The sequence below is a fragment of the Heterocephalus glaber genome, unplaced genomic scaffold, assembly GCF_053883595.1.
Source record: "Heterocephalus glaber isolate CG9 unplaced genomic scaffold, H.glaber_assembly_v1.0 deba00001175, whole genome shotgun sequence".
Lineage (NCBI taxonomy): Eukaryota > Metazoa > Chordata > Mammalia > Rodentia > Bathyergidae > Heterocephalus > Heterocephalus glaber.
The window spans coordinates 1,026,411-1,049,891 of NW_028258207.1; the positions used below are offsets into that span (position 1 = coordinate 1,026,411).

The window sequence follows — 23,481 nt, forward strand, 5'->3', positions numbered from 1 at the left end:
GGCAAGCAGTGTCGCAGGCAGGTCCAGGAAAGCTGCAGCCCTTCGTGGGAACAGTGTTAGCACCGCAGGGCTCAGTGGTCCACAGAATTAATATCCCCGGGAGAGAAGAGGACGGGCTCCCACTGTGCCCGTGGACACTCCCTGAGCTCTTCACGAGAGAGCAGTTGCAAGTGCACACGTGTGTGAGTCCATATGTACACGCACAAGAAGTGAGCACATGTATGTATACAGGTGTACAATAATAGACTGTACACATGCAGATACATATAGAGACAAGTGTGTTTGTGTGTATTCAGCTGTATTTTCCAAAGATAGTTGTTTAGAGCCTTTCATTGTGGAATATGCTGAACTGAATACTGTCACCTGCAGATGCGCAGTGGGATTCCAGTGAACTTGCATCCCAATAAACCCATTGTGTGTTGAAAATATTTTAGACCAAAATGCATTTAATACACCCCACCTCCTGAGCCTATGACTCAGCCACATGCGAACCCTGGAGGTCTGTTGTCTCTCCTTGTGACCACAGGGCTGTCGGGGACCACAGACTGTCCTGCTGCCCAGCATGGCTGGACAGGACCACCCCACATTCTGTGACCCAAGACAAGGTCAAAATTTAAACATAAAGTGTGGTTTCTAACAAATGCCCATGGCTTTCCCACTATCATAAAATTTAAAAATGGCAAGTAAAGCTCTTATAAGTCAACGACCATCTGTGTTTATTGAAACTAAATAAATGTGACTGTTTTGTGCTGTTTAAAACATAACGTATAATATTGCTCCCAGAAGTACAGCGTTTCTTGGAATCACCTTACATATTCAATATTGTAATATACAAATAAGAGGCTATTGCTCCCCAGCCATTCTCCTCGGGAGTCTGGATGTCACACTCACAGGACATTTCCAGGCCTGCAATGGGCTCCTGTCCATCCCCTTTCTCCTGAATTAGAGGATTTATCTGTGAGCCTCAGGGTAGACAACCAGCAGGCCAGCATTGCTGGGATAAACAGTGAATCTACCCAGATCATTCCTAGATGATTAGTTCACTTTGCAGTATGGAGTATTTTATTTAAACCACTTTGATATACATCTTTAATTGAGCAAATCAGCAATCCTAATTTTGTATTTTTAGAAAGCCCTCAGTTTATTTGACCCGGCCGTGTGACGCAGTTGTGTTAGATGGATATTGATGAGAATTTGACTCTGTCGGTATGCGGTTCTGCATTTTCAGTGGAAGAGCCACTTGGTGTGGAGTGGAAGGAAGGGCAGGGCTGGGGTTGGCAGTCTTGGGTTCAAGGGTCACTTGTTCCAGGTCATTGATGGCGAGCCTTTTAGAGACAAGTGCCCAAACCACAACCCAATACCCACTTATTTATCACAAATTAAACCTGAGTACTGAGGCCTTAGGTTGGAACAAACAACTCACGCATTAACATCTTTTGTCTTAAGAGAAAACACGTGTGCCATAGATTCACCACCACTGTTATACTTAGTAAAAATTAGGCAACCTCTCTTCACTGAATTTCATTTTTCTAATCTGAAAAATGGAAACAATGATATTTCCACCCTCAGATTGGTTAGGGACAGATGAGATATGGAAGCAAAGTGCTTAGCTGTCCCAGAACAGAGCTGCTCGACAGCGGTAACTGGAGCTCTTGTCCTTATCACCAGTGTCCTCATCGTCATTTTGATTACTGTATTGATTGTCTGGTTAGTTGTCTTATTTTCCAAATACTTAGGACTTTCCTACCACTTAATTGTAAAAGCCCCAGGACCCCAGGCCGGGGTAAAACATCAGCTGGCTTTGTGAAGGGTATTTTGCATTTGCTTCATGGAGCTTTATTCAAGGTCAAGATCACAAAGGCTCCTATCTGTTGTCAGACTTTGTTTATAAGGTCTGCTTTCTCCTAAGCGAGGCACACGTTTCTGTTTGCTGTGCCTCAAAGAACACCCATCCATGGCCTGTCTGGACAACTGGGTTTTCCAGCTTTGATGTTGAGATTACCCAGCAAGAACTTGATTCCAAATCCAGGGAGAATACTGAAGTAACTACTGAAGTAAATGGCTGGTGAGGGAGAAATAACAGGACAGCCAGACCTGTGTTCCTCAGTGTGGTCCCAGGCTTGCGGCCTGCGGTGTGACTTGGAACTCATTTGAAGTGCAGCGTCTCGGGCTCTGTGCTGTGTCTGCAGGGTCAGATTCTGCACTTAATTTAACAAGGTACCCGAGTGATGCCGTGTGTGTCCTTTGAGAAGCTCTGCCCTGGAGGCTGCTTCTGGAAATCCAGAATCCATGGTTACTGAAGTTGTAAAAAGACGTGAGTGAGAACTTCAGGTGGGGTCTGCCCATTCCCTTCTGCAAGCCTGCTCACATTCCCCTTGGAGCATCTTTTTATTTCTTACATTTCCCTTTATTTGAAAAGGACAATGACACTCAGAACCGCTGTCACTGTTCATGGTCTGTGTCTCTACAGTTTGCTTTCTCTAGCAGAATAGTCACAAGGAGAGGGACTTTGAGTAGCACTGGAGAGAAGTAACAGGAGAGAATGTGGATCTTGTTCCTGGTGAGGCCCCAGTTTCTGCTCTGTCCTGGTGATGTTGTCCTCCTCGGGGCTGGCTGACAGTGCAGGTCCATGTGCCGGGCCAGCACAGGGCCGCTGTGCGACAGGTTCCCTGCAGCATGGGCGCAGGGCAGAGGCCAGAAGTGGGCTGAAGGGAAGAGTGAGGAGCCCTTCTAGACGGCCACTCAGCGGTGACTGCTTGAGGGAAGCACCGAGATAGGTCTCCAATCTTCCCAGTCCAGCCCTGCCCTGGCCTGGGCGCTCCATGTGCCGTCTCCGAGCCGAGCGCTGGTGTCCCTGCTGGGGCACTGTGTGCGGATCACAGGGGCAGTGAGTGGTGTCTCTCGGGGAGTGTGGCGCATACGTGTGTAATGTGTGTGCTTTGTGTGTCCTCATCAGAGAACACACTTCCGCTCTCCTTCCCTCACCACATGCGCCGACCTTCCACAGAGCGCTCCATGCAGGGGGCTGTGGTGCACTTGTGCATGCAGTGTGCGCATTTTGATCACTGCCTCTGTGGGCACCAGCGGAGCCGCAGGGAAACGCGGGCAGCAAGCCTGGGCCGGCAGCAGCCTGCCAGCCCAGATGAGCCTTCTGCTCCTGCTTCGTGGCTCCGGGTGTCTTGGCCTGTCTTGCTGAGGGAGCTGGAGCTCCCGCAGAGCCGCTGATGACTTATGCATGAAGTGAGGGATCCCAGCAGGCTCCCCCTGGGTCCTGACCCCTCTCTGGCCCTGCCCTGCTGCCAGGATAGAATCCTCAGCCCCAGGGGAAGCAGAGCTGTCGCCAATTACAGCGGGCTGGGCTGCCCTGCCTGCCCCCAGGGGCTCCTTGCGCCTCGTTAGACCTAATTGCATGGCCAGGAGAGCTGGAGCCATGGCAGCAGCAGCATCTCAGCAGCCCTGGGCACTCAGAGTTGGGCAGCGTGGGTGCAAGGCACCCCGCAATGCTGTGCACCGGGGTGCAGTCCCCATCGCCAATGCAGAGGCTGGATGGCGGAGGGCTGCATGCAAGTCCTTTGACAGGGGATGATGCTGAAGGCCATGTCCCTGCAGAGAGCCCTGTGTCCCTCCCACAGGGCTCTGCTCTCCAGTTGCCCAGGTCCCCTGAGCCTTGGAGCTCTTATGAAGTGGGCCATCCTCTGCAGCTGAGTGCCCCTCCCAGGACGCCTGGTTACCGTCATCGTCATGAGCTGTCAGTCAGCGACTCTGCGGGTTCAGATGCCATAGAGGCCAGCATGCTTCGAGGGCGTCCCTGAGCGAGCTGTTGAGCTGAGTCATTGACCTGGGTGACAGCACAGCCCCACGAGGAGAGGATGTCACCCCACTCACAGTGGAGGACACGGGAGGCCAGACCAGAACAGGGTGTGTTATGGGCAGGCGAGTTAGGATTATAGAGATGCACCACACTCCAGGCCAAATTGAGTTCTTCATTGTCATAAGCTGGTGATCAAGAGTGGCTCATGCCAGAAAAACTCTTCAAAGGAAAGACAGTTTGTAGGACCCTTTTAAGGGCTCTTCTATTCGTGGAGGGCTCAGGGAGAGGGGGAGCACAGCAGTAAGTTAGTGGGGTCAGGGAAAGTTTCACACAGTTTAATTAAAACAAATCACACAGGTGTGGAGTCTTCTGAGTCTTCTGTTTACAAGGCAGTAAAGATAGCATAGTCGCAGACTCACACAGGTGCAGAGCATCCTGTTTACAAGGCAGTAAAGGTAATTTCACAGGATGCGGAGGCCTGTCATGCGTTAATGGAAGGTGACCTCCTGGAATTACTTTACACAAATGGAGTCAGGTTGGCTCTCACAGCTGCAGTCGGGGTTCTCACCGAAGCCAGCGTACATACTGCGTGCACTACCACACTGAGCCCAAACAGCGAAGAACTGCAGGACCCTCCAGGCCTTCTTCTGGAAGCACACTGCTGATTTAAATGTTCTTAATTGATCTCTGCTTGACCTTTTCTGTTAAAAAAGAAAAACAAGTGCCGTAGTGCCATTGTAGCTGGCAGTGTTCTCACAGTCTAGAACACAACTTTCTCCGCACGACTCTGGGAGGGCTGCCGCCTTTTTGCTCTCGAAGCCACAGCTCTGCGCCTGGGCCCCACAGCTGCTGAGAACCTGCCGCATTCAGCCACCTTATCACAGCTCGCCCTGCCGCCTGGCCTGATGGCGCGGTTCCGGTCAGTCCAGGCATCTGACTGAAGGTGCTCTCGGGAGCCAGCATGCCACAGGATGTGCTGGGTGGAGAGTGGTTCTCTGCAAGTCACTTTCCGCTTGGCTCTCTGGGTCTCTGCAGCAACGGCCCATGAAATATTGTGACTAGCAGAACACCCAAGTGTAATGGGCTTGTTCAGTTATTGAAAAGTTTCACAAGTGTTACTGAAGCCCTTACTTTCTAACAGCTGGAATATGAAAGCACCTTCCTCAGAAACAACACCAAAACTCTGGAGCTGTCTTCAAAGCATGGTGACAGAACCTGCATTCGCTGCAACCCAGTACATCAAAGTCCAAGGAAGATATTGCATCTTGTTATCGTTAGGAATATTCCACATCTAGTAATGAACATATGTATAACCTGCCACCAATAAAAACTGATTGAAAAAGCGTTCTGCTCAGAACAAAGTCATAAATACATATCATCCAGCACCCAATAAAGTGCTACTTTTAAAAAGTCCTACTTAATTGCACTGGGATATGGAAACCTACAGTATGCGTGGATATAAAACCAGCCCCGAAGAACAACATAGCCCTGAGCCTCTCAGCAGGTCCCGGAGCCCAGCGGGTTCTGGCCGAGCTGCCTGCTCCTGGGGCTGCCCCGGCTTGCGGCGGACACAGGACAGAGGACTTTCCCAAGCGGGTAAGGAGCGGTGTTGTGTTCGGAGTTTTGTCGCATCACAGTCAGCTTAAATCTCCAGCTTTCACGTAACACCCTTTGCCAGCCCCTCTGCTGACTGCGCCCGTCCTGCTCTGTGGGGCGCAGCGCTCTGCTCCTCGCTCCGCCCCCTTGCCCGCGTCTCCATATTCCCCCTGCGCCCTCCGAGTCCCCGTGGGCACGGAGTGTGGCCTTGTCGCCGCCTGCTTGGTGGAGGATGTGGGCCCTCTCTGACCCGCACGGCGGCCCGCCTCTGCCTCACTCCTGGCAGCACCTCGGCAGGGTCCTTGGTGCGCCTGGCCTCCAGCGCCCCGGGCGCGGCACCCACTGCCCTGTGTGGGACCTGGTGGGCGCCAGGTCTCGGGCTGCCCCACGCACTCCGAGGCCCTCCTCCAGGAGCACGCACCCTTGGCTTGTCTCCCTGCTGTGGCTCGTCCTCATGGTCTGCCTGGGCTGTGTACACGCGACAGCACTTGAAGACCCCGTCCCAAGGCCTGCTCCTCGCCTCTCCGGCGTGTTGCCCCAGGGAGCCCCGCAGCTCCTGTCCTTCTGTCATCTTCACCTCTGGCCTCTGTGAAGGTGGGAGGGACTCAGCAGATGCCAGGCTTTCTATGCCCCCCATGCCTGCTCCGCAGCGTGCGGTGGCCTCGGGACTCTAATCAGACCTGGCATCAGGAGAGACCTGAGAGGGACCTGAAGACCAGAGGTGACAAGACACCCTCTGCTCCCCAGTCTCTCACACCCCACCCTCTCCCATGGCTCCCACGGCTCCACGCAACATTCATCAGGAACCCGACTGCTTTCACCGCCTCCTGCTGGCCTCTCCTGTGAACCACTGTCCCTGCCTTCAGCTGGCCCTCCCGCCCGTGTGTGCACGCCAGTCTCCTCTCAGTACAGCTGCAGGGCGTCCTTCTGAGACCTTCGGAAGATTCGGGGACCCAAAATCTCCGACTCCTCTCTGTGTCAGAAGAAACCCCAAGACCTGGCTCTTCCACAAGGCCCTACAGTTGGCTTCCCCTCCCTTCAGGACTCCCCCTTCTGCTGCTTTTCCTTTTCTCACCCAATTGGACACACTTGCTGCTTCTCAGATGCCAGAGTCTTTGTACATGCTGTGTCCTCTTCCTCCTTCCAGAAGATTCCTCCACATGCCCACGTGGCTGCCTCTTTCACGCCTTCAAGTCTTCCCCAGTGTCACCCATCCAGCCCACGGGAGTGAGGTACCTCTTGCCTGCCTCTGGTCCTCCCCTCCCACACTGCCTTTCGGTTTCCCTATCACCTTATTGTCTTGGCAGTTTGCTTGTTAATTTGTCACTTACCTGCCCCTCTAAGACGCCTTGTCCATTTCCATCTTCTCTGGGGTCCCGCTGCCCCCAGAATTGTACCAAGCACATGGTCTGTTTAGAGAAACGAGCGCTTCTCTGAGGTTGTGTGCTGTCCCTGCGGGCTCAGCCAGGCCTGTCCTTCAGTGCCTGCTCCCTCGGCCCTGTGGTAGAGTCAGTGAGAGCCAGAGAGAGTGCTGGTGAGTGGCCAGGCTGGGAGCCACAGTGGCCCCCGTGCTCCACAGCATAGGGACTGTCACCTGCCTCTGCCTCCCACATTTCCATCCACGATGTGGGCCCTTTGTGGTGCTGTCTTGGGACAGGACTGTGGGCAGCACCGGGCAAGGCCTTGTGCAAAGCAGAGCGATAGCAGCGTGTGGCAGGCGCTGTCTAAAGGCTGCTCATTTCGAGGTCAGCCAGGACCCCAGGCCGGTGGCCTAGTTCCATGGGTTCTCAGGCCCTTGGGACTCCTCACCATTATTGATTGTGAAGTCGCTTAGCAGACACCTGTGAGCCCTGCTCTGTGCTGGGCTCTGCTCTGTGTGCTGAGCACACAGCGGCACCTCCAGGCTCAGAGGCCATGCTGTGCCCCGTGGAGCAGTGGACCCTTGGTGTCCCCTCTGAGGTCAGACCATGAGGTAGATGAGCCTCACCTTGCCCACCTGCTTCCAGGTGGCGGTGGCTCCTGCCGGCCCTGTGCTGGAGTGTCCCCGCCCTCAGACATGTCCTGCCCTGGCCGCCACGTGCCCCTGCGCGTCCTTGTGCTAGTGCAGAACTAAGGTAGGTCCGAGTCATGACAGGGCAGTGTCCACCGAAGTTCTAGAGCTAAGTCTTACCTCTGCCCTGGGAAACTCTGGACTCATCGCTTCATTTCCTGGCCCATTTCTCTGTGGATAATGGAGAGATGACGCAGCCTCCTAGGTTCCTACAAGAATCCAGTGTTGGCACAGTGCCCTACTCACGCTGGGACTGTAGGCTGGCAAGGCATGTGAGTCCCCTGTGTGCAGAGAACACTTGACGATGGAGGCCTGGATAGTGGCCATGCATACCCCGAATGCCTGCCCACAGCTCACCACCAGCCCTTTCCCTCCCTGCCATCCCAGTCTCGGGCCCAGGCTGCCTTATCCTGAGTCCTGCCTTCCGGCATTGGCAGCCTGCCACTCTGACTTGCAGCTGCTCCCTGGTCCTGCTGGGCTCTTCCTGGCCTCACTGAGCCTCCCCACTCCTGTCTCCCTGGGGACCACCTGGACCAGAGCATTGGTTTTCTTAACAGAATTACATCTTTATTTTCTGATTTCACAGGTAGCACATGACCTCTAGGGAAAATAACCCAGGCTTTACAAAAGTGACTTAAGGAAGCTAAAGCCACAATCCCAGCACAGTTGCACTGTCCATGCTGCCCCATAACTGCCTTTGCACGCTGCTTTGGATGGCATGGAGTCAGCGTCTGCTTAGTCTACCTTGAGCACACAGTGAGGAAGTCACTTTGTGCCACTGCTCAGGACTCCACCGTGTCCTTAGACCAGAGTGTGTCGGTGTCGCAATGGAGCCGTCAGGGTCAGCGCGACCAGCAAGGGAAAGGGCAGCCAGTGACCCACAGGCCCCACCCTGGGTCTGAAATGTCCCAGCGACTGCCACTGTCAGGCTCATGCTGATAAGACTTGACGGTTCTGAGCATCCTCTTGCCTTTAGAGACAAACACACGAAGTCACCCGAGAGTCAAAGGCAGGTTTGTCATGGGGAAGTCTAGGGCCGGGCCTGTCCACGGTGGCCTTAGATATGGAAGCAAATTTAATTATAAAATTACGTGTTTTTCTTCTCACCAAGGCCAGAATGGTCATTTAAATTACATAGTAAAAAAACCACCATGGTTCAGTGCAGTGTGCAGGTGTTTATCTGCGAGAGGCTGTGGGCTGTCCCCAGGCTAGAAAACTGGTTTGCATAGAATATTTGTTCCCAGATTTTCTGTTTTGATGCCATTTTTAAGCTAGCTGTTTCATTTTAGCATAGCCAGTAATGAAGTAAACAAAGTGTGGAATATGAGACAATGCTAAATATTTATACCGGCCCTATCCTGTCATTTTTTGAAACTATTAAAATGTAATGTTTTTATATGGAATTATTATAAATTTATAGCAAGTCTGACCTGTGGTGATGCCCCCCTCCACAGCCTGTGAGTTATTGTTCCAAATTTCAGGTGGCAGATGCTTTCTGCAAGCAGCGTGCTGGGATGTGATTAGTTTTTGTGATTCAGGGCAATAATATACCTTCTCATGAGCATAAAACACAAGTGCTGATGGTGCAGTTTGATTTGAGCTTCTCTGAAATACCTGCCCCAACAACAGTCCGACGGCTCTTTCGCAGTGAGGAGGGCGATGATGAACCCTGCCCTGAAGACTTCCCGCCTGGAAGTCTCACTTAAGGTGTACCCCGGAGAGGGTGGGCTGAAGAGCAGTCTGGGTCTCCAGGGTGGGTGAGTGGAGGAATAATTGGTCTGTGAGCAGAAGCTGGGTTCTGTGGGGCTATCGCTAAGCCTAAGGGCGCTGAGGACTGGAGGCTGGGACTCAAACCCCAGAAAGCGTCTCTTCCCGCGTGGGTGGACCAGAAGCCACCATTGTGGGTGGCTAAAGCAGGCTAGGAACCTTCCTCAGCATTTCTTGTCCTCCCTGAATGTCTTCAGTCCCCAGAATCCTAGGGGGACACTAGGGGGCAGGCCTTGCTGGTAGACGTGGAGCACCGGGTAGAGAGGTAGAGCCGGGCGCATCTCCCCTTGCGCGGTCAGAGCCTGGCAGGTGGAGCTTCCCAGCGTGCCAGCGGGCTCCGAGCAGCGGCGTGAGAGTGCCAAGAAGACGTCTCTGGCTGTGGTGCCCGAGCTAGGCGGGGAGAGGCGATCGCAGCGGGAGGGACACCGCGGGAAGCAGGCCCAGCCGACCTCGGAAATAAGTTCCCGTCTAGTAGACGGGGCTCGCCCGAACCTAGTGTCCTGGCTCCCAGGGGCCGTGTCCCGGCCGGCCTGTGTCAAGCTTCTGTGTGGGCCCAGCTTGGGCACCGCACCGTGAGGAGCATTCCCCCGTGGTGACCTCCAGGGGCCCGCAGCCTAATGGGTCAGAGGTGTGTTCACACAGTTGCCATGCCGGTAACGTGACAGCTCGCTGCAGGCCTGGTTCACACAGGAGCCCGCCGGTTGGTGGCCAAGCTCCACTGGGAGGAGCAGCCTGGGAACATGGCGGTGGTAAGCTGAGGAGAGGAGAGCTCCCCCAACCCTCGATTCAGTGCCATGCCGGTGCGCGTGTGACGGCGGGCTGAGGGCCTCTTGCACACGGAGTCATCCCCAGACACCCTGGGTCTGGACAGGCCACCCAGAAACCACCACTGAAGCGCCTGCAGGGAAGCAGGAAGTGGGCTTCCCAGGCGCCGAGCCACTGCGAGTGGGGCCAGAGAGCCAGCCCCCGTGACTTCATCAGGCGCTGTTTGAGAGAAGGCAAGTGCACTCCTGGAAGTGAGGCCAGGGGTCGCATGGTGACCTTCCAGTTCTCTGATTCTGGTGTTACAGTAGCACTGCTGCTCCGGACGGGGCCAGGGACCGTGGTGCGGACTCACACCTGTGCGCTGGGTTGGGTCAGTGAGGGAGGTCGGTGCCTGGAGCCAGCGGGGACCTGAAGCCCATCAAGGGTTCCCAGGAGCAGCAACCCTGGCTAAAGATGCCAGCAGTGAGCAGGAGACAGCATTCCAGGACAGGCCCCGCGCAGGTCCCTCGCTCAGAGCAGAAAGCAGCCCAGCCCCATGGCTGTGGGGCCAGCTCAGCACAGAGGGTGGGGGGAGGGAGGTTTGGGGCCACCCGGGCCACCCCCGAGCCTGGCCCTGTCTGCCTTTGTGCACTCCGTGTTGGCGGTCCTCAGGCCAGGCCCCCGGGCAGCGCCCTGCCCACTGAGCAGCCCAGCTGGGCGCTGCAGGGTGAGGAGGCGAAGCCGCTTGGCTCTGGGCCTCTCGGCTGGGCAAACTGATGGGTGCGGCTGGGGAGACTTTGGGACAGGGCCGGCTGTGTCCAGACCCTGGGCCCAGCACTAGGGGACGGGTGAGGGCAGCTCGAGTGTTCAAGTGTGCGTCCAGATCCCTCTGATGCCGTCAGCGGATCCTTCCACAAACGGGTCGCGGCACAGGAAGGGTGCGGGCAGGGGTGGCCCTGCTCCTAGCAGGTTAGTCCCCCAGAGGCCGAAGCTGGGTGACTTCTCTGCAGAAACAAGTCCACTTTTGGCGACGCCACCCAGGTCCTTTGAAGGCCGCTGCCAGGAGCAGGGCGAGGAGCTCTGCCCTCCCCAGGCAGCCCGGCAAGGCTGGCCTAGCCAGACCCAGCCACAGGGTCCTGGCAACTCGGGTTGTGAGACAGAATCAGCTCTGGTTGCCGTTAAACATGGGCACAGACACACACTCGTGCACACACACCTGGCTGTCAGATGCTCTGCACACTTGAGCTTCTTACACAAGCTAGAAGATGGCAAGCCTGCGATCGAAGGACAGCTGCTTGGCCTATAAGCATCATAGACACACAAAGACGATGGGGAAAGATGCATAACTGTCTAGAGAAATGATTTCTACATTCCACTTATGTCAGGGAAACGACTTACCGATGATATAAAATTATTAGTATTATAAAAACTTGTTTTTCATCAATATCTGGGGGGGATCCTCAACTTTTATTCTTAAAATAGCCACTGACTCACAAAACAAGAAAAACACAACCAAAAGCAAAAGACGAAGAGCATGCCACCACTCGTAGAGGAGACAGACAGCTGGGCAGGGTTTTATGAGGCTCTCCCCTCAGCCTGAACTTTGTCATCTCTTAGGTGAGAAAATGCGAATGCTGAAGATGATGAACGGCAGATTGCGTAAGATGTGGAGAAGATCCGTGCTGTGAGGAAACGACCTTCACAAATCACGTTTATCATGGTGTAGTGTGGAACTAGGAAGTCCATGCCAGGGGCCTAGAAAGTGGACCCGTGAAACAGCACAGAGAATTTGTGTCCACGTTAGTGATGGCAACACAGACAAAGTCACCTACACCTTATTTTTGGGGAGGGCCTGTGTGGCCTCGAGAGAGGGTGCCATGGTGACGCTGCCTTTTCTTTCAGCGGGGGGAGGGGGAGCTGCATAAAGAAAAATTACACTGATTCATTGAACTTGGGTAAAGTGCCGTGGCCCTGTCCTCCGTAGTGAGACTGCTCCCCGGAGAAACTCACAGGCTTCACGTGTGCACCAGAACCTCCGTGGGGAAAGCAGGAAGGAGGGAGGGAAAAAGAACTGAACCCCTGCAGGGGAGCCAGCACCGAGATAAACTAGGAGTACGAAAGAATCCTTTGCTTACATGGAGTGTGCAGCCCAGAGGAAGAGAGATTCATCCCGGGTTATTAAAAATGTCCTCTGAGAAACCCTGGAATAATGGTGCTGGCCAAGGGTGGGAAGCTGCCCCAGCAGCCCTGAGCTGAGGCCTTGCTAGGTTGGGGTCCCTGGATGGGAAGGGTCCCTGCAATCAGCTCCGGGCAAGGGGGAGCGGGTCCTGCTGCATGCCGGCACCAGCAGGAGGCTCCTCCGGCAGGCCAGGGTCCAGGACCCACTTGGAGTCCTCCTGAAACGTGGGAGCAACTTGCTGTGGCATGGGCTCTCCAAGGAGCGCCCTGGTGGGCACCAGAAGCGAAAGAGTCCTCCTGCCCGCAGGGAGAGGGCCTGAGACAGGGATACAGGGAGACACGCAGGGCAGGGCCACTTCCACCCTCGCTGGGCTCCGATGTCCTTCAAGGAGAAACTCACCTGTTTCTCCGTTCTGAGTGTGTATAAGGGGCCAGGAGCCTGGCGTGGCACACTGTGACCCTGGACTTCACATCATGTCACTGTAGCCCTTCTGTGGTGCTGGGGACGTGGCCCTGCCCTCTGTGTCTGGGAGGAACTGGGTTTATCTTCATTTAATTGCAGCAGCCACATGAGCCTGGTAACCGCTTTTGAGACTGTGCTGGACGGGTCAACCCCTGTGGGCCAGAGAGACGTCAGCCGACACTGCTCGGATGGAGAGTAAACAATGCCACCGGGCTCGCGGGCGGCCGGGGGGAGCCCAGGGGGACCTCTCCTGCCCCTTTCCTGTCTCTGAGGTGGTTTGCATTGCTTTGGCCTGAATTTTGTACTTGCAGCCTCCTAATAATATCCGAGCACCTCACAGCCAAATAGGTTGGGGGAAAAAAGAACAGAAAAACAATACTACGTTTCTGTCTTTAGTAATTTGAAGAGCGAGCATTAAAAACTCAGTCAGACATTCAGTGATTTTTGCACAGTAGAAATAATACATACTTTACATCGGAAGTAAAGCACGTTCTCCCAGCAATTTAATTATGCAAATGCAATGCAAGGCGGCAGCGAAGCGATGTGAAAGGAGAGGCATGAAGATTGATAAGCTAAGATTTCCGGCCACGGTCCCCTGGTTAACTTCCTCTTTTGGTTAATGTTCTGCTGATGGTCATGCGCTACTTAGTGGACACCACATTTCTTTGTAATAAGTGCCCCTACGCACTTAGGCAAATACTGTTAATCACTGTTGCTTTGGAACGCAGCAGCCACCACCCCCTCTGCCCAGCAGTATGAGGCCCCAAGTGTGGTTAGATGCACCGGGACCAAAGCCCCTGCGCTGAGAGGTCTGCTTTCTTTCCCTCCGGCTGCAGCAAGATTCCGGGTTCTGAAGTGTCGTCCTGTTTTCCTGAGGGGTGGCCCGAAGCCAGAGCCCGCAGAGTGGGGGAGACCTGTGGTGTCTCCTCCCAGAGGAGCACTGGGGACCTGCTAGGGACAGGGGAAGCAGGGCAGGGAAAGGGGGCCAGACTGTGGGGGATGCGCCTTCCTACCCTGGAGTCCATGATGCCTCCGTCTTGGTCCCCACTCATGCACAGCACCAAGGCCGGTCACCGGCAAGGGCCACCTTGTGGATGGAGTCCCCAGCTCTCCAGGGGGTCCACGGGCCTGGGAAGGGTATGGGCCAGAGGAGAGACCCAGGGAACCATGTGGAGCCCGGGAGCCTGCCTTGCCCTGCTCCCCCGGGACTGCCAGTGGGGGTTGACTTGTGTGTCACCCTGGCTGGGCTGAGGGATGCCAGAGCACGGTTGCCCTTCTGGGAGTGTTAGTGATGGCTTCCCGAAGAGGGGAACATGGCCCAGTGGACTGAGGCAAGTGGGCAGCCTTCCGGAGAGTGGGCACCAGCTATCTCGGCCCTGGACAGAGCAGGATGGCGGTAGAGGGAGGGAGACTCGCTCCCTGGCTTGCCATGTGAGCGAGGCGTCGGGCTCCGCGCCTGGCTCAGACTCGGTTGCTCCAGCAGCTTCCGTGGCCTGCAGTCACAGGCAGCAGGTGGGGACAGGTCAGCCCTGTCCTGTGAGCCGCACCTCAGGGCAGATCTGCATGCCTGTGTGTGGGCACACTCGCACACCTGCCTACACACACGTGCACACAGTCCCCCTAGGTCTGTGATTGATTCTGCAGAGCCCTTCAGATGCGCAGCCGCCCTCTTCCCTGGACCCTGGGGACCCTGGGGACTGGAGAGCGTCCCAGTAAATCAGTGGGATTTATTTCTGTGCCGTGGTCTTTGTACCACAGTAGGATGTTTTTTTGGTTGTTTTGAGACAGGGTCTTTCTGTGTAGCCCAGGCTGACCTTGAGCACGGCGATCCTCCTTCCTCAGCCTCCCAAGTGCTGGGATTATAGGTGTGCACCACCACACCACTGAGATCCCAGTGGTTTTGTAAGAGCAGCCCTCGGGATGTCAAGCACCCTGGGCTGGTGGCCATGGAGGGAATGTCTGGAAAGGGTAGTGGGGTGGTTCTCGAGAGTCCTTCACCCTGAGAATGCCAGGTCAGGAGTCCACAGAGTCCAGCAAGCAGGGTTTGTCCCCTTCCAAAGCCTGAGTGCTGTGGTGACACCCGCCTGCTTTAGGCCTGGACTCTGCAGCAGGGCCAGGCAGCTCAGGGCCCGCGGTGTCCCCAGCCACCACCCAGCTGCCCAGGTGGGGGAGGAGGTGGGCATCCTGCTATTGGAGGAAAATTGAAGCTGCAGCCGCTGCCTCTCGTCCTGTTTACCTCCCCCTTTCAAGGTGTCCCTCTGAAAGGCTCTCTGCGAAGCAGAAATGCTGTTTTGAAGGTGAACATAAAAGCTTTCTTGGCAAAGAAATTGCTTTGTTCCATTTGAGAACCCTCTCTGCCTTTGAGAAGCAGATTCGAGGCTGCAGAACTTGATTAGCTATGTCGCCCTTCTCTCGGGTTTCTGGAGACAGGGCCAGGCAGGGGCCCCGCATCCCTCTGTCCACAGCACCAGCCTGTCCCTATCACAGGACATCAGCCTGCTGTGTCCAGGGCCCCTGACATCCGGGCCCCCTGTGCAGATGCCTCAGGGGCCAAATCAAGTTCTAGGTGTGGGGCAGGATCAGGTGTGGATTTAGGGACCCACGCTTGAGGCCGTTCTGCTGCTAAGAGGCCACAAGAATCCTGTCTCACAGAGTGAGCATTGCTATAGAGTGCTGTGCAGGACCTTTGTGTGCGTGCGTGTGTGTGTGTGTGTGTGTGTGTGTAGGCAGGTGTGCTTTTCCTTGTCCCAGCAGGTGGGGCTGGCAAAGATGTTCCCTCCCTGCCCCTTACACAAGGACTCTGCCAAAACAGTGTCAAGTTGAACTCAACCATATAGCCAAGCCTGATGTCTTCATATTTAGGCAGCTGCCCCTCAGAGTCAGGGCTCAGCCCCAGGACACTCAGCCTCCCTGGGATGCAGTGGTGGGGTTTGTGCACATGCTGTGCCTGTCCTCCCGAGGTCTTCACATCGTCTCTGGATGACCCGGGCCTCCGGCGGTGTGCACAACTGTTGGGTGGCGTTGCCTAGAGAATAGTGACAGGAAGTAGTGCCTCTCCCTGTTCTCTGCAGACCCCACCTTGCAGGCCCAGTGGCATAGAGGGCTCAGCAGGAGCTTCAGGACCGAGGTGTGTGGAGTCCGGCTGCCCCTGGACATGCTGCAGCCCACTTCACACACACGTTTCCCAGTACCTGACGCCCTGCTCAAGCTGTGGCCAAGTACAAGCTCTGGTTTGGGGGACTTTCTCAGATTTCTTCTTCCAAATATTTTCAATCTGCACTTGGTTTATTTTGCATTTGGTTAATCCACAGATTCAGGACCTGCAGGTACACAGGGTTGGCTGTACTGTCATAGTTTGCATCCCAGAAATATGTAAGATGGAGCCATCATGGTTAGGAGAATGCAGGATTTTTAGTAATAAGACCTAGACTTAAGAATTTAATTTGCTCTTGATTCATTATGTGGTGAACATCAGCTCTAAGCCTGTTTCCCCGTCTGGAAATGGGGCTAAGGGCAAATAGTAAGATTCCCAGGAAACCCAACAAGAGGACATTTGGGGAAGCTGGCCTTCCCAGCACCTCGCAGTCCGAATCGGTGTCTTCAGCACCTGGAGGAGGGTGATGGAGCTGCGGTGGTCCTGGGTTTGCAGGGCGTGAGCTGGGCTCCGGGGCTGGAGCCCTTGTGTAGCTCAGCTACCGTTGCTGGTCGAAGTACTTGATCTCATGGTGTGGAGGACGGGTTTGCTTGGCTCGTGGTTTCAGAGGGTTCAGCCCATGGTTGCTGGGAGGACATCATGGCGGAAGGGTGCCAGGGAGCAGAGGTCCTCACTTCATGGTGACCAGGAAGAGCGGGGGAACAGTGCTGGAGAAGAAGGGACTGGGCCCCAGATGTGACACCAAGACCACCCCCACCCAGCTCCCTGGGCGGCTCCACGGCCATCAGGGTGCCAACCTAGCTGAGGGGCCACGTCCCCCAGGCTCCTGATGGCCTCCTGGCCCTGCCCCCATGTGCTCCACACAGTTGCCAAGTATGGGCCTGGCCTGCCTGCTGCCATCCAGCTCTGGCTCTGGCACTGCACACGCTGGAGACTGGGCTGGGGAGGTGGTGGCCTGACCCCGGGGCGAGACCGTGTCCGGAAGGGAGGGTGGGCAAGGCCTAGGGGGCGCGATGCTCTCTGGTGCCTGCCGGCCCAGCAGGTCCTGTCCCACCCCTTATGTGTGCTGGGTCCTCCCTGTCCCCCGAGAGTTGCGAGAAGTGGCCCAGGACAGACATGCTTAGCACAGTCCTGATGTGCGTCTCCTCCCCTCAGTGACCCCAGTAGCCCCAAGATTGTCTCTGAAGGGCCTTGAGGTTCTCCCACCTCCAGGTCTGTCACGGATTCTTAGACACTTTCGGCTCACTTGGGGACTCCTGACGGGTTATTATTTCCCAGAGCTCTTGCTGCTGGCGTTCTTTTGCACAGAACGTGTTTTCCTCTAGCGATGGTTTCACTGGGGAAGGACTCGGTCCTTTGGGAAGGCTGAGGCTGGGCACTGTGCCTGTCCCTGGGGTATGAGCTGAGCCCTAATCCTCCCCTGAACTGCCTGCCCACCTGGGCCTGGCCTCCAAGAGGAGCTGGGTGCAGGCTCGGGGCGGAATGCCATGGCTCTCCTCAGTGGAGATGGTCCTGCAGCAGCCTTTCCACCCTGTGCCCACCCCTTCCCAAATGCACATATCTGGGGGAGGGCCTCATTCCAGGCTAGCCTTCACGTGGCTGTGACATGGTTTGCCTGCTGCCAGAGCAAGTGTCTTCAACAGTATGCAGAGTGTGTTGATGGCCCATTTTTGCCTGTTCCCTTAAAGGCTAAAACAGAGATGATGAGGTAAGCTTGGGTGCTGTCCGCACACCGAGTACGTCCTTTCTGTTCGCCGCATCCGCCTCCCCCAGTTCCTCTGTCTGCAGCCCACACTCATTCTGTAATCTCAGATCTTGGGGGTGGAGTGGGTTAGCAGCATGCACGAGATTCCTTGGCAAAGTAACTGCTTCTCACAAGAGGCCTGGGCTGTCACTTCCTTACATCTGTGTCGTTAGTCTTGTGACTTACTTGCAAAGTGAAAAAGTCTACCTCTGTCTCCCGCTTCTGTTTTCAGTCTGCTCCTGAGAAACAGTAGCTTATTAATCTCCAACCCCATGGCCATCCCGCGTGCGATGGTATGAGTCTGGAGAGTTCTTACCTAACCATTAGGGATTCAGGGAATAAATGAAAGCAGAGGCTGCTAATAGGAGACCCGGCTGGTCTCTGTCCTCCAGCTGTAAACACCAGGCCGGGGTGTGGTTCTTAGCTCCACTGTGGTGTGGACGGCCATAAGCATCTTTCGTTTCTAACCCAGCTTTCAGTCATGCTCTTTTAAAACTTCTCTCTCCAGGAGCACCCTTCCTGCCATTGTCTCATGGCTTACTTATCCACTCTACCTGTCTCAGGACAGCATGACAAAGAAAGAGTTGTGGACTACTGTTAAAAACACCTTTTAGGGGCCGGGGATTAAGCTCAGTGGTGCCGCCATCTGCCTCGCAAGCGCAAGGTCCTGAGTTCGATCCCTGGTAGCAAAAACAAAACAAAACAAAAAAACCCACAAAACTTTTAAAGATCAGTTTCAGTTCATCAAGGCTTTGTTGACTCATTTGTCTTAATAGCGTGTCCTTTGAGAGACTCCCCAGACACAGGCTTTGTGTGAGAGAAAAGGCTGGATTTATTTCTGTCAGGGTGCAGACAGGCTGAGATTCTGAATGATTTCAGCAGCTAGCCGGGAGAGAAGTTAAGTTTTTACAGGGCTTGAGGAGGGGACTATGATCCTAAGGGATCTGGAGTGGAATGCTTGGGGTCAAAGTTCCAAGGACGGTCAGTGCAGGTGTGCATGTAATTCTGAACTCTTTGGTGCCAGGGAGATTGTATATTCCATCCTAAATTCTCTGCATGGCCCCCTGCTCTGTTTACTGAGGGCAGTATGGCCCTGTTTAATGGCTCCCTGTTGTTTGCTGCAGGCTGCATGTTTGCCCAGAGGGTCCCACTAGGTCAGGCATGACATTGTTGACCTGTCCTCTTCCCATGTCACTGTGAACATCCTCCTGTGAATCTCTGCCCTAGGAAAGGGGGTCCCACAGCAGCCACTTCCCCTCCAACCATGGCATCCTGGACGTTTCTGCCCTCTTCGCCTCTTCCCCCTCTGTTCCTCGTTCATCTGAGTCATTGTCTCTTATCATCCCTTCAAGGGATGGTTGAAAACGGAAGCTAATTAACTAAATGTGAAGCTTTCTTAAAGTACTTGTAGTTCATTCTTTTCCACAAACATGCAAAGACAGTACATTAGCATGCACACTTTGAGTCTCTTTTTTTTTTTTTTTGATCGGGACACGTTTGCAGGACAGAAGGTTTACCTTCCCTGTAGGGAGTCAGTGCATGTGCCTTCAAGCATCTTTCTTTAGCAGGACACTTCCAAGGCCCAGTGCCGCCTTCCCTTTTTAACTGAAAGTAGCTGGGCTTCCTGCAACCCAAGCTGGAGCGTGGAAGAAGAAAGGAGACCTGCCGAGCCTAGGCCAGTGAGGCAGTGGCTTCCCGTGGCTTGCTTCTTGTGTATATTTATGGATATGCTTAAAGTGAATACACAGATTTTCTCCATGGCCTAAACAGAAAAATAGCTCATAAAAAATTCTGCAGAATCATCATAGAGGCCCAGAAATTTAGAGAGCTTTACGGAGCCTAGGCTGTCGGGTGGGGCACCCTTGCTTTGAGCCAACACTGTGGTCCCGAGGGTGCTGGGAGAAAAGGGCTAAGTGGCTGGGAGAACCGCAAGTGGCCTGCGAAGCCTCTAGCCGGTGGGAGAGGAGGCAGCTCCGCTCCTCTGCCCAATTTGCAGGCGAGATTTTAAGAGGTTTCTGTATAAGCCCTCTTCAGTTTGTAGTCCCTCTTACAAAAGCTCCACATTCAGCCCTCTTACCGTCACCATAGCAACGCAATCTCATCATAGACAACTGAGGAAAAAGCAGTTCTGCAAATGTGACCTCACCCTACCCTCAGTTTTGTCACAGTGTGTGCTTCCTGGTGCAGCTGTGATCTTTTGCTGTTCTCACCTGATCTTGACAAATAGCACCTAACCTCGGAGTGGCCTAGTGCTTTATTAGCTCGGCACTGCCCGGCTACTCAGATGAGTGGTTTCCGGACCAGTCCACAGCTCTGTGGCTATGGAGGCCCCTGGCCCACCCAGACCAGCTGGGTCACCTCCCGCCCTTCTCCCAGTGCCTGGGGAGTCTGAATTCACACTGCTCAGTGCTGACCCGGGTGGGCTGCTGGGTTGGCCCCTGTGGTTTATTTTCTGTACCTGTCCTAAGCCCCTGGCGACCCAGCCCTGTCTAACCATTCTACCTAGCAACCAGGTGAAAAGTACAACAGTTCTGCTGAAACCTTCCCTAGGTCACTAGAGGAAATGGCAAGAAACATTTTAGACAGAAACACTGAGAACCATCGTAAGATGTTAGTTGCTGCCTTGGTTACCCTGTGCAAGATACCAGAAATGCAGCAGAGCCAGGCGCTGAGGCGGGGAAGGAGCAGTGCTGGTCAGGGATGGGACAGGGCGTCTTGCTAACTCAACTCTTTCCTAGAGCCCAGGAGAGATCCCCGGATTCTGACTTCCAGCACTAAGTTTTCAGCAATTTATAGCACATCTTCACTGAAAGGAACATAAAACGTGCCCCTTCCCTTTCTACTTCATGGAAAAGGACATTTGTGTTAATTCTTCCTTAAATTCTAGGAAAGTTTAGCAGTAAATCCATCAGGTCCTGGGCTTTTTCTTAGTTGGGAGAGTTTTTGTTACTGTTTCAGCCTCATTGATTGTGAATGATCTGTTTAGATTTCTGTATCTTGTTGGTTCAGTTTTTATAAGTTGTTCCTGTGTGTAGGAATTTATTCATTTTTTTCTAGATTCTCCACTTTGTTGGAACATAAGTTTTTAAACAGTTGCTAATAATCCTCTGGAATTCAGTGGCATCCATTATAATTTTACCCTTTTCATCTCTAATTTATGTCTTTTGGTAAATTTGATGTAGGTTTATCAATTTTTGTATTTTCAAAGAACCAACTTTTGATTCATTGATCCTTTATATTCTTTTGGTTTCTCTTCACTCACTCCCACTCTGATCTTTACTACTTCCTTCCTTCTCTTGGTTTTGGGTTTGGCTTGTTCTTGTTTTTCTCAGATCTTGAGACTCATGATTAGGTTATTGGGATCACTCTGTTTTTCTCATGTAGCCACTCCTAGTTATAAACGTTCCTTTTAGAACTATTTTTATTGTGACCCACACATTCTGATATGTTGTGTTTAAATTTCTCCCTTAGTATGTTAACTGACCCACTGATCATTCAAAAGTATATTATTTAATCTCTGTGTTTGCTGAGCTTCTGTTTTATTGGTTTCTAGCTTTATTCCATTGTGATCTGATAGATTATTTAAATTTTTTGTATTTATTAAAACTTGCTTTATAGCCTATGCTGTGGTCTACTTTGGAGACAGTTTCATGGGCTCTTGAAAAGACAGTGTATTCTGCTGGGGTGTGTTCTGTTTTGGGGTGAAGCACCATATTGATATGTTAAATCCATTACATCTACAGTGTAGTTTACCTTTGATATTTCTTCACTTTTGTCTGGTTGACATATCTGTGAGAGGAGGGTAGTTAAGCCACCTACTCTGATTTTACTGGGGTCTCTCTGACCCTTTGTGTCAAGTAATATTTGTTTGATTAAATCGGGTGGACCAACATACATATATACACATACACTCACACATATTTGTGTTTATAGTTGTTATCACTTCTTGGTATCTTGTTTCCTTTATCAATATGTAGTGGCCTTCTTTGACTCTTCTGACGAATTTTAGTTTGAAGTCTACTTTGTCAGATATAAGTACACCTGTTTGCTTTATGGCTCCAGCTGATTGAAGTAGCACTTTGCATCTTTTCATGTTCAGCCTGTGTGTGTCTTTGCAGTTAGGGTGTGATACAAGCAGTATATATTGGGCCTCATATTTTGAGCCAATCTGCCAGTCTGTGTCTTTCAATTGGAGAATTAAATTAATACCACTTACATTGGTTATTGTTGAAACATATACTAATTCCTGTCATTTAGTTTTTCCAGTGTTTGATTCATTCCTGTTTCTCATTCACTTATTTACTATCCCAGTAAAATTTATTCTTTCCCTTGGTCCTTTAGTTGTGATTGTCCTCTTTTTCTGCGTGAAGACTTTTTTCTGCAATGCTGGCGTAGTGGTCATGAATTTATTTAGTTTATACTTATCTTAGAAAGTCTTTATTTTTTCCTTTTATTTTGAAGGATAGCCTCATGGAATATAGTAATCTGGGTTAGCAATTATTTTCTTTGAGGGCTTGAAATACTTTATTCCAAGCTCTCCTGGCCTGTAGAGCTTCTGTTGGGAAATCAGCTGTTATTCTGATGGGTTTGGCATTTCTCTAACCACTTTCAATATTCTTTCTTTGTTCTGGATTTTTGGCATTTTAACTATGATATTTTGTGGGGAGGTTCTTATCTGGTCATGTCTATTTTGGGTTCTAAATGCCTCCAGTACCTGGGTATTTCTCATTCTCCAGTTTGGGATATTTTCTGCTGTTGTTTCTTGCATGAATTAGCCTGTACTTCTTCACACTGCAGTGCCTCATCCTCAGTGAGCTTTACATTTTCAGAGACATTTTGCTGCCTTGTTTTCTCATGATTCTTTTATTTTTGTGTTGAAGTTTGCAGATCATTTGGGGTGTATATCTCACCACCATTGTGTGGAGGTCTTTTCAGTAAATGCTTTTCTCTTTGTGACATGCCCACGTTGCTCGGTCCTGTGGGACCACCCCACCTGGAGTTCAGTGTCCTCCAAACCAGAACTCTCATCTTTCTCTTGATCCCAGGAGTTTGGTTTTTCCGTACCTCCATCCCTCTGAGCTGGGTCCCAGCTGCTCATGAGGGAAGGCACCCCTGCCTCCTGGGTGAGTGGCAGCTTTGTCCTGCAGGTTTAAAGGCACGGGGTTTTCTGCCGAGGCAGAGTGAAGTGCTTGCAGTAGCTTCTGCACAGCTTCTGTCCAAGCCCAGCTCCTTCTGGTTCTACAGGGGCAGGGCCCCCCAACCCCGAGTCCATAAGGAAGTGCTGGGGATCCCTGCTCTGTCCCTGCCCTTGTCCCACCTCAGGCTGTGTCGGGCCAGGAGCACGGTTGGTACTTGCTGGCCATGTGGGTTGCCCTCCTGTCACCCTCCTTGCCGAGCTGCCTTCCACTCAGTGCCAGTGGGTGCCACTTCTGTTACTCTGCTTATCTTCCTAAATGCCAGCATTGCTAGGTGTCGCCTCGGATTCTTGCTCACTCAGGTGCAATCCAGAGTTTCCTGTCGTTCCCTGTCTCTGCACAGAGCCCGGAAGTGGTGGGTTGGATGGGCATGTCAGACGTTGCTGCCACCCCGAGCCCACCACCCCCGGAATCTGGCACCAGCCCCTTGAAGAAAGGATCTTGCCCCGCTTCCGTTTCCGTCTCGGCCCTGCACATCTGGCCACCCATGCAGGGCAGAGGAGACGGAGTCCACTGAGCAGCTAGGATTCCTATCTTTCCGTCGAGGCTGCCCTGGGAAGGTGGGAGACTGTCCTGCTGTCCTGCGGCGCTAGGTGTCGTCACTTGTGAGGAAATCAAGTTGCTCCTGTTGGAGCTGTGTCTTTGAGAGTTTTCCTCCAGTAATTGCTTGATTGGAATTAACAGACACCACTTTGCCGTCGGTGTCTTGGGACGTGAGCTTTGAGTGGAAGTGTAGGTTTGGGCACTTGTATTTTTTTCTCACTTGTGTGGAAAATCTC

At 53.0% G+C, this 23,481-nt stretch overlaps 1 protein-coding gene across 6 annotated transcripts in view; it reads left to right on the forward strand.

Moving 5' to 3' along the window:
- The window catches only part of Ulk4 (unc-51 like kinase 4), a 379,759-nt gene that overhangs the window by 306,358 nt on the left and 49,920 nt on the right, over positions 1-23,481 (forward strand). Inside the window, exon 36 of one of the 6 annotated variants that reach the window (XM_021257960.2) lies at positions 11,586-13,042. The exons of the other annotated variants lie outside the window; for them this stretch is intronic. Within the exon in view, the coding sequence (XP_021113619.1) occupies positions 11,586-11,606 (21 nt within the window). The 3' untranslated portion in view covers positions 11,607-13,042. Of the gene's footprint in view, positions 1-11,585; positions 13,043-23,481 lie in introns of those variants that run through there. 6 annotated transcript variants of the gene reach the window in all.